The following is an 11,308-nucleotide window of genomic DNA, read 5'->3' as shown; positions in this document are numbered from 1 at the left end:
GCTACCCTTCGGGTGCGTACTGGGTAAACCCTACGGGTTCACGTAATAGCCTGCAAACCACGTGAACCAAGATAAACCGCATTTAAGCGACAGACTCTGGCTCAGGAGTCATAATCATAAATTCTCCTCCCGTGGGATTCGAACCTGTGACCAAGAGGTTAGTTTTCCTCTCTTTAACCAACTGAGTCAACCCTTGCGGGCGTCTTTTTAATTAATTCTTCTGAACTCATAAAATTAACGGTTTGTGTCTATGAGCAAGTGTTAAAAAAATGTGATTGATGAGGGCACATGCTAAAAAAATATGTTTGACGAGTTGTAAAATTTTTATTAATAGATATTTTTGTGCATACAAGGTCAATCATTTTAATGATCTCTCTCCATCAATATTACACAAACTTTTATCATGTCCCCACGAATAAATATCAGAAAAATCCAAAAATTAAACAAGAAATAGTGCAATTAAAGAAAACCATTAACAATGTGCAGTACTAAAATTGATACTCCCTCCGTCCCGTTGATTTCCATACGTTTACTATTTACACGTATTTCGAGACCTCTGTAAAATATAGTTCTGTAATTTTTTTTCAAAAATTTTTTTTTTGAATAAAAGTTTAAACATGAAACTTTTATTCCAAAATTTTTTATTTTAAAATTTTAAGAAATTATGTTTTAAATGAGTATTGAAAAACTTGCCGAAAAGTAACGTATAAAAATCGATGGAAGTGAGGGAGTATGCATCAATAGTATATACAGTACCTTCTGCAAAACGATAAAAATGATGATGTCGAGGCGGCAAGGTGCATATAGAGTCATAGTGAAAGCGCAACAGCGCACTGTTGTTTTGCCCTAGGTAGTCATACACTCATTTTTGCGTAGTTGTATAAAACACTTTTCAAAGAGTAAAAGTAAAAATCAAAACGAAAAAGTGACACATACAAAATACTATTAATAATTTAATGTACAAGTCTGTAACGTAGAGGTTGCAGGTACGTGTGGTGTGCAAAAATGAGACAGTTTGCAGCAGATCTACTAGCTATAGGCAACCTAGCTAGTAGGCTAGTAGGCTCTATTCGTTAGCTTATCCATGGTGAAAAGTACAATTTTTATTAGATATGAAACCTAGGATCCGACAGCACTAAAGTAGTACTTCTCCTCCAAACTCTTCTAATTGCATAATCGATCTAATCAACATTCACAAATCTACTGTTAATTTCATCTAATCAAGCAATTACCATCTACTTACATATGGGAGTCATATTCAAATCCTACGATTGAAGTGGCTAGAGAGTTGTTACTTGCAGTATATGGCACGTAACAACAAGGTGTGAATTATTGTGGTGTGTCAATAATGCAGGTAGAAGTGTCCTGTTTTTTGTACATGCAACATGTTACACTATTTCTGGCCTAACTATGTCGATGTGAAGTGAAAGTTAAACGTTATCGGACTGTTTCTGCGTGCATCCATTATTTTTATATAAAGTCTTCCATCTTATTTTCACTTTATACAAAATTTTATTGCCTTCACTCCTCGCTGATTTGATGTTCTCAACTTTTGATACTTGAAATTATTACAAATTTAACTGGAACTTATAAATATATTCGAGCAACCTCTTAAACTTAAGTATTTCTTTAACATAAAAAATAGTGTGTGTGATCTAATTCCATTTGACGTAATTATATATTTTTCGATTTTTTAAACTGACCAAACGAAATATGTGTATGAGTGTGTTTAACTGAAAAATAATTATAATTTAAAATAAGTATAAAATGACTTAAAAAGACTGAAGTTCAAACTTATCTTTTAAAGTTGATCTAGAAAATTTGTTTAATTTATGGGTTGATCTTGAGAAAGATCAATAAAAAACTTTGAACTCCTTGACAAGTAAAAAAGGTTTTGTTCCTCAGATTCTGTATTCTTATAAGTAAATATCGGTATTATTTATCAATGAAGTGTTACTGCAATATTTGAACTCTTATACCTCCTCGATTATGAGTTCAATTAGAGGCGTGTATTGTGTATTCGATTAGAAAATAATGGTCTCGTTCTTCGGATTCATTTACGTCTACTTAGAATTATGTATACAAAATCAATCAATTATAAGTCATGATGAGAATCAAGGTTGATTATTATTCCAAACTATGAAATATAAACGATCATCCATGCTCATGGTTAAATTAAAATTGGTTTGGCTCCTTTTTAGTTAACTAATCAACTTTTAAAAAAGTTAGTTAACACATTCATGTTAAAGAATTCAAAAGTTTTGTAGTAATTATCAACTGCTGCAATTAACTGTTAATTAAAAATTGCCTAATGATTATCATTGGATAGGTGTACAAGAATGATTAAGCATGCCCTAATCGATCAACATTAATATACATCATCAAAATTTAGCCAAAAAAGAAAAAAAAAAGGAATATAATAATAAGAAAACAATAAAGCTAGCAAACAAACCCCATCATAATTTGATTTAAGAAGTGTAAAGCAAAGGAGAGTAATGATTGCAAAAAACGATATGGGAACCACCGAATCATATTTTCTTTTTTACGAACAAGCAAAGGAGTATTTATCTTTTTGACTTAGACATCTGTAATTATAAATATCCTCTTTTTTCACTGTCACTGTAATTCTGCATTTTAACGGTTTCATGATTATATCTATAGTACCACACGTGACTTCTGACCCAAGTGACTGCAGCCAACCGCAATTAAACAACAAATTTGAATTTAATTTATTATGGTAAAATTTTTAAATAATTATAGTTACATAAATCGGAATTAATAAATTGAGTCACTAATTTATAATTTATAAAATATTATTTAATTAAATAATTTTTTGATAATTTATCGAATTAGTCATATATTTTTAACTGACTTTCGGTGATACATGTACAGACAATTTTCGAAAAATCAGTCCGTTTGTGTAATTGTGTATACAACACACAATCTGTCTCTGTCAAGACAAACCTAGATCTTCATATATAGACTTAAATAAAGACTGAAATAGAGCTACGTACTTTGATAATTTCAATATTTTGTCACCTACAAATATATATTGAGATGTCAAAATTTCAAGGTTTCTTCTAGGTTTGCACAAAAGTAAACTGATGCTCAAATTTTTTATTTAGTCAATTACTTTATTTAAAAAATATATTAATTTGATCAAGATAATTTTTCCCACTCTGCTTTAATGAAAGAGAGAAACTAAGAACTAAAAAACAGAAAGAGGGAATTATAAGGAAAACCCCTTGGAAAAGTAATAATTTTTCAAAAAGAAACTACTTTCATGCTTTGCCCCCTTATAATTCCCACTCATTATGTTTGTTGCTTAAAGATTGCCTCCCCACCTTCTCCTCTCTCTTTTTTTCTATCTTCAACTATATCTCTCAACACACACAAACACACACTACTTAACAATACCTAGCTCCACAAGTAGGGGTCATCATTTACATATACATGTAATTTAGCTACATCACTTGCACAAATAGTGTTTGATATCTTTTTAGTAATGGAGGGAGAAAATAATATGCGAAGACCAAATTTTGTTCCATTACAATTAATGGAAAAAAGAGATGAAGAAGCTTGTTCAAGCTCCGGTTTCCCATTCTCCGGCAATGATACGAAGTTAAGCCCGGTGATGACATCGGAAATTACCAAAAAGCCACCACCAAAAAGAGCATCAACTAAAGATAGACACACTAAAGTTGAAGGCCGTGGCCGCCGCATCCGCATGCCGGCTACATGTGCTGCTAGGGTTTTTCAGCTCACGAAAGAATTAGGGCACAAATCGGATGGCGAAACCATTGAGTGGCTACTTCAACAGGCGGAGCCATCGGTTATCGCTGCCACGGGGACAGGAACTATTCCTGCTAATTTTACTTCCCTCAATATATCACTTAGAAGCTCAGGTTCTACCATGTCAGCTCCATCATTAAGGTCTAGTTATTTGCATTCGAGTTTAGCTAATTCTTCGAGAATTCGGAGTGATTGGGAACGAAGTATTGAGGAATCGCAACGTCGGATTTATGGATTGTCGTCGGAAAATAATAGTTATTCGGCACTTCAACCATTTAATTTTGCTAGTAATTATATGAATTTGAATTCTATGTTTAATGCTAAGCAAGAATTACGTGACACGTGTTTGGAAAATGAAGAGGGCACAATCGGAAGAAAAAGAAGATCGGACGACGAAGATTTGTCGCTAGAAAACCAAATGGGGTCGGGAAATTATATGTTGCAATCAAGTTCGGGTTCAATTCCGGCGTCTAGTCAAGGTCAAACTCCGTCGGCGACTTTTTTTATGGTCACAAATCCAAACCCTAGTACTCAACTAATGAATGGTGGGATGGACCCTATGTGGACATTTCAAAACGCAATGAATTCTAATAATAGTACTAATTTGTACAGAGATGGGAATTCATCATCAGTTACAAATAGTGGCCTACATTTTATGAATCTTCATTCTCCTATGGCTTTGTTGCCAAGTCAGCAATTGGGTTTGGGCAATGGTGGTGGTGGTGGTGGTGCGGCAATGCCTGATGGACATTTGGGCATGCTTGCTGCAGTGAATTCGTTTAGGCAAATTTCGGAGTCTCAAGAGACAAGTGGATCGGATCCGGCATGATACAACTAGCTAGCTAAGCTAGCAAGAACTCTCCTAAATCATAGAAATGTATGGTTTGATGTCTTTCGTTTATTGGGTTTCCTATAAATTGATATCCACTTATATTAGGCTTTGCATATATTCCTACATGTTAAATTTTAAGTGTTCCTTAGACTCAAGTTTTGATTGATAATTAAAATGTGTGGCGCAGTATGTGTGCGTGGATATATAAATGAGATTAGTTTGAATAACATCGATTTTGATACACTTCCGGGTTATCTATCAACTAGGGTTTGAGAGAGTATTTGCTAATCTTTTAACTAGGGTTTGTGAGATTTATGGATGAACTTGTTGGTTTTTTCCATAGACATCTTGTACTAGAACTTGGTGCATATATGTAGAACTTGGTGCATATATGTCTATAAGGTCGAGTTAGTTGTGTTTGTAGTGTATTGTATGTTCCTTTCCCTGAATAATTGACATCCCCCAAATAATGGACAAGTCTCACAATCTAACTATATTTATGATTATGATCTGTCACTCAAGCTAAACAAACTATTAGCCATCCTCTTAATTTATTTTATATAGCTAGCTAGCTAGCTAGCTAATTAGTAAACTTAATTTGCGACATGCAGAATTTAATAATTAAAATTAATTACATAATATACACAAAATCATTCATCTCTTTATGCGTATGCAAGGAAAAATTGCGCATTACACACAGACATAGATAAATTCAGTAATTAATATATGGATGAAGTTTAGCAGTTAGCACGATGAACGGAGCCCACATATTTACCATCAGACTTTTTCAGGTGGGTTTCAGGTGCCGGTGAGGCTACCCTGCTTATTAATATTCCTCCTCTGTCCTCTGCAAAGGTCAAGGAGCCTGAACCCAGCGTTAAGTGACCCTACGCCTTCATATACTTAACTTCTGCCACATACATAATCTTATCTTACAAATAACTTTTATAAATTTTATTTAATTGTTGTTAACATAATTAATAATCTTGAGAATTTTTGTGTAACTTACACTATAAGAGATGGCCGGTCAGTATAAAGCCCATGTTGGTCGGTATTCGTAAACAACGATCGATTCGAGTATGGTCATATTGTTCCTCGTCGTTATTTACTTTTTTCAAAGTTTACTCTGACTGGTCCAGAAAACTGAGCACATCTGACGTAGCGAGACCCAACTTCTAATATGTCAGTTCCACATGATAAGGGACTACTCACACATGGTTAGACACCTAAATTTAGTACACATACTCCGATAAGGTATTATAACTGCCGTTCATTCATTTTATTATTATTATGATCAGTAGACGGTCGATATAGTTGGTCAGTATAATAAGCGATCGACTTGGTATGCTCAGGCTGACATGATGTCATGTCAACAGTTAGTCAAATAATATTGACTGCTATCACAGTAATTGGTAATTAAAGATTAAATATCGACTAAATTTTCACTAATGTCGGTGTTTACTCTATTATTTCGACCGTTAGAAAGTCGGTTATTTTTTCTCAAATTAATTTTGTCGGTATCAGTCGGTCGAAAAAACCCATCTCTGTTGTGGTGTTGTAAGTTGATATCTGATCATGAACTATTGTAGTGTTGTAAGTTGATATCTGATCATGAAAAGTACCAAAAATTATTAATTTAATACACTTATTCCAATTTGTATATTGTATGAGTTGCCTTCAAAAACTTGATTATTATCTCTTTAAAGACTATTTTCTGGAGTTTAGTTATTATTTTGCTAGCTTTTATTATACATTTAAATTGTTCATTTTTCATAATGATAACCCATAATAACACATGCCCAGCAACAAGAGCCTATGACCCAATAAGAAGAGCTTAGGGTCTGTTTAGCAATAACCCTGAAAAACCCCAGGACACGTGGCAATATCACTACCGTCCATGTAGCCCGGATCCAGAACCTTCCAACGGTCCAGATCCGGAAGTACACTAACTCATCAGGGACGTCCACGCGTCCTATAGTCCAGAACACTCCTACAGTCCAGATCAAAGGTACAAACCCCTAAACCCTAACGGGAGCCTATAAAAGGCTGAACAAAAAGTGTATTTGGGGTTACTTCATCTTTAATATATACACATACATACACACACCAGCTACACCCGTGTAATTCCTATTTTACCCCTTTCTCCTCCAAAACCCTTTCTCATTCTCACACCAGAGGTGTCGCGGGGACGTCACCCCCTCCGGTTCTGTTTTGCAGGTGCCCACCTTACAGCTACACCGCACGCCGCCGTTATTTCCGTCCAAATGGAGTTTGAGTCCGTGTAGAACAAGGAGAGGACCCCGGCGTGATCTGGGATTATCATTGGCGCTAGAAGAAGGGGTCGAACCTCCGACCTGGTGGTGTTCATTTTCACCGCCCTTACTCCGCTCACTAGATCAGGACGCTAAACTACAGTAAGAGTCCCATTCTGGCTTTCTCAGATCTACTTTTTCCCATAAGCGTGTTTACTTTAAATACCGTTAATAGATCTTGTTTAGCTACTCTAGTCATAACATTATAATAGTTTTGAAGCTCTTAGTAGTTGATTGCAGCATATTTCAGATTTAAAATATCCGTATTAATACTTGAGTTTGTGAGAATATTATTGTAAACTTGCAATATTGCTAAACAGACCATGGGCTCTTCTTATTGGGCCATAGGCTCTTGTTGTTGGGCCTGTGTTATTTGGGCAAGACAGCTGTTTCCACATCTGTTCTACCACCTCCACCCCAACCCAGGGATGAAGAGATGGAAGATGTGGATGAAGGGCTCCCCATAACCTGGACTCCCTTTCAACCCCTCCAAGTAGGAGACCAAAGACTAACCATTGAGAAAGCTGCCCACAAGTATGCCGAAACTCCAGCCAACCCAAGCGGAAACATGACCCCGGAACAAATACAAGCTGCAAAGAACAAATTCCGTTTTGGAGAATCGCGGGGTTCAGTCCTGGATCGAATCGCAAAGAACCTGAAAAGACCTCTAGAGGATGCCCGAGACGAAATTAAAAGAGCTGCGCTCCGGGAAAGGATTCGGAAAGAAGAAGAAGCCAAAGCTAAAGAAATCATTGGAAGAGAATCCAGGATGAAGAGGCAATGTTGAAAAAGAAGTCTCACTGAATCCATGTTTCCTTGGATTCGGAGCCTGAAAAAGAATCCAAACAAGAGAAATTGGCCCGGGCTTTCCGTGATCTCAAAAGGAAGGTTGAAGGAGACATGGAAGTTGGAGCGGCAACAACCCCCTTTACCAGGAAACTAGAGTCCACCCCCAGGGAGTCAAGCCTTTCTCCGGATAGAACCAATTCAAAATAAATCCAGAAGACATTGCAAAGACGACATTCACCACATATCGGGCTGTATACGCCTTTCTCATGATGCCATTTGGCCTAATCAATGCCAGATCCACATATGAAAAAATGATGAACACCATTTTCAAGAGCCAACTATGCAGGAACATGAAGTCCTATGTCGACGACATGATATCCAAATCAATCACAGTCCCGGATCACATCAAAGACCTCAAGGAATGCTTCGACAACTTGAGAAAGTACAACATAAAGCTAAATCATGAGAAATGCGCTTTCAGAGTCTCATCTGGGAAGTTTCTTGGTTTCTTGGTTAGCGAACGGGGAATCAAAACCAATACGGAGAAAATTAAAGCTATCATATAAATGGCGATTCCCCGGACTCAGAAAGACATTCAAAAGTTGGCAGGATGCTTGGCAGCCCTTCGCAGGTTCATCCCAAAACTAGCGAAAAGATGTCTGCCTTTCGTTGAGTTACTCAAAGGAGCCCAGTATAAAAAGCTAATCGAATGGACTCTGGACTGCGACACGGCCTTCGAAGAAGTCAAGCAACACCTGATGAACCCGCCTATACTTTCAAAAGCCAAGCCCGGAGAACCTCTATATCTCTATATTACAGCCGGGTCAAGAGCGGTCTCTTCGGCTCTCATACGGGAAGAAAGTGGGACACAGAGCCCAGTTTACTATGTAAGCCAGGTTCTCAAGGACGCTGAAACCCGGTACCCATACTTAGAAAAATTTGCCTTAGCTCTTGTACACTCAAGCAGGAAGCTAAGGCAATATTTCCAAGACCGGGAGATCAAGGTGATTACTGATCAGCCACTCCGAAAAATCATTCACAAGCCAGATGCATCCGGGAGGCTGGTGAATTGGGCGATAGAGCTAAGCCAATTCAACATCAAGTTTGTTCCAAGGACGACCATAAAAGCCCAGGCTTTGGCCAAATTCATCATGGAATGTACGTTCCCTGAAGCCTCGGACAAACTGTTAGGGCGAAAACACGCGCTAATAACACACGCAAGTATACGCTGTTAGATATATTTGATAATATCATGGCTAATATGTTTTATGTTTAGCTTTCAGATCTTACGTGAATAGGATAAATCAGTACTTAACTGTTGATCAGTACTTATACTGGAAGTCAGGACTTAAGGATATCAGTACTTATATTATCAGGAGATAATCATCAGAAGATAGATATCAGAACTTAAGTGCTGAAGGACAATCAGATAAGGACAGTAGCTGATTAAAGGAAAGAAGATCGAGATAAACATAAGAAGAGATATGCATGAAGAAGGAATTCCGTGAAGAATGGAATACTTGGAAGAAAAGATATCTGATTGATATATTTTAGGAAGCAGAATTATATTCCATATCAATTAGCGATTATCTTGTAACTGTGTAGTATATAAACACAGACATAGGGTTTACACTATAAGTGTTATCATTATTAGAAAAGATTATTCATTGTAACCCTAGCAGCTCTCGTGATATTTGTTCATCACTGAGAGGTAACAGTTCCATACTGTAACAGAGTTTATTGTTTCAATAAAGTTTGTTTTCTGTTACTTAAGATCTTAAAGTTCGATTTGAGTGTACTATACACTGTATTCACCCCCTCTACAGTGTGTGTGTGACCTAACAATTGGTATCAGAGCCTATCTGTTAACTTACATACAGTTAAAGATCCAAACACAATCATGTCGGACACAGAAACTCCAACTAAGCCTACCACAACTGAGGAACCACCAAAGACACAAATTCAGAGTCGGTATGAGAGCATCAGAGTCCCCATACTGAGACCATCTGAATATCCCATATGGAAGGTAAGGATGACCATGTTCCTGGAAGCAACAGATCCAGAATACCTGGATAGAATCAAGGAAGGTCCTCACAAACCAACCAAACTCGCTGTTGCAGTTGCAGGTGAAGCAGCAATGACCGTACCAAAGGAGAAGAGTGATTATACTGCTGAGGACATAGCATCAATTGCTAAGGATGCTAAGGTACGACACTTACTGCATAGTGCCATTGATAATGTAATGTCAAACAGGGTAATCAACTGCAAGACTGCTAAGGAGATATGGGATGCTCTGGAAACAAGGTGTCAGGGAACTGACACAATTAAGAAGAACAGGAAGACAATACTCACTCAAGAGTATGAACACTTTGACTCAAAGACTAATGAGTCATTGAATGATTTATATGATAGATTTGTCAAACTTTTGAATGATTTGTCATTGGTTGATAAAGAGTATGATCTTGAAGATTCAAACCTTAAGTTCCTGTTAGCTCTTCCTGAATGCTGGGATTTGAAGGCAACGATAATAAGAGACAACTATAATCTTGATGAAACAACTCTTGACGAAATCTATGGAATGCTCAAGACTCATGAGCTGGAGATGGAACAAAGAAGCAAGAGGAAAGGAGGAAAGTCAAGGACAGTTGCTCTTAAGGCTGAAGAAGATTTCCCCAAAGCAGCTTCCTCAAAGAAAGACAAGGGTAAAGCTCTTTTCATAAAGTCTGATACTGAGTCATCAAGTTCTGAGAGTGATGATGACTCAGATTCTGAAAGCTTGCCTGAGACTGATGCTGATGAGGAGATGATGAAGCTGTGTGCTCTTATGGTAAAATGAATCACCAAGATTGCATACAGGAAGTTCAGGAAGGGAAAGAAGTTTTCCAGGAAAAGCATAAGTTCTGATAAGAAGAATTTTAGAAGATCTGAAGGCAGAGGAGGAAAGTCTGACATAGGAGATTACACCAATGTTAAATGCTATAACTGTGGTGAGAAAGGCCACATATCTCCTGACTGCAAGAAGGTAAAGGGTGACAGAGGCAAGGCTCTTGTCACAAAGCAGAAAAGCTGGACAGATACTTCAGACTCTGAAAGTGAGGAGAACTATGCATTGATGGCAAATGCTGATAAAGAAAGTGCTGAGAGCAGTTCTGAAGCTGCTGAAACAAAGGTACCTCAGACTACTTATGCTTTTCATACTGATGATATTAATGAGTTGAGAAGATATCTTAAAACCATGTTTATTAGTTATAGAGATCAAACCTTAACATGTGAAAGATTAACTTCTGAAAATCTTGCTTTTAAGAAAAGAAATGATTTCTTAGAAAAAGAGTTAGTTATATTCCATCAAACTCAGAAGGATAGAGATGATGCTTTTTATGTTAGGGATGAAGTGCTAAATATGAATGAATCTCTAAAAACTGAGTTAGAAAAGGAAAGAGAGATAATCAGGACTTGGACTAACTCTGGCAGAACAACTCAAAATTTGCTAAGTAGTGAAAATTGGAAAGAGGGCTTAGGTTATGGAGAGAATAAGAATGATAAAGGAACTGAAGAAATTAAGCCTGTTGTTAAGCAAAAGCCA

At 37.0% G+C, this 11,308-nt stretch overlaps 1 protein-coding gene across 1 annotated transcript; it reads left to right on the top strand.

Annotated features, from left to right (window-relative positions):
• Window positions 1-3,284: 3,284 nt before the first annotated feature.
• Window positions 3,285-5,052, top strand: LOC141672945 (transcription factor TCP15-like). The gene has a single exon (XM_074479645.1). The coding sequence runs from the start codon at window positions 3,506-3,508 to the stop codon at window positions 4,619-4,621; it is 1,116 nt and encodes a 371-aa protein (XP_074335746.1). The 5' UTR covers window positions 3,285-3,505; the 3' UTR covers window positions 4,622-5,052.
• The last annotated feature ends 6,256 nt before the right edge of the window (window positions 5,053-11,308 follow it).

Source organism: Apium graveolens, chromosome 1 (genome assembly GCF_009905375.1).
Source record: "Apium graveolens cultivar Ventura chromosome 1, ASM990537v1, whole genome shotgun sequence".
NCBI lineage: Eukaryota > Viridiplantae > Streptophyta > Magnoliopsida > Apiales > Apiaceae > Apium > Apium graveolens.
Note: the sequence above shows the minus strand (reverse complement) of the source record. Positions and strands in the feature narration are given on the sequence as shown.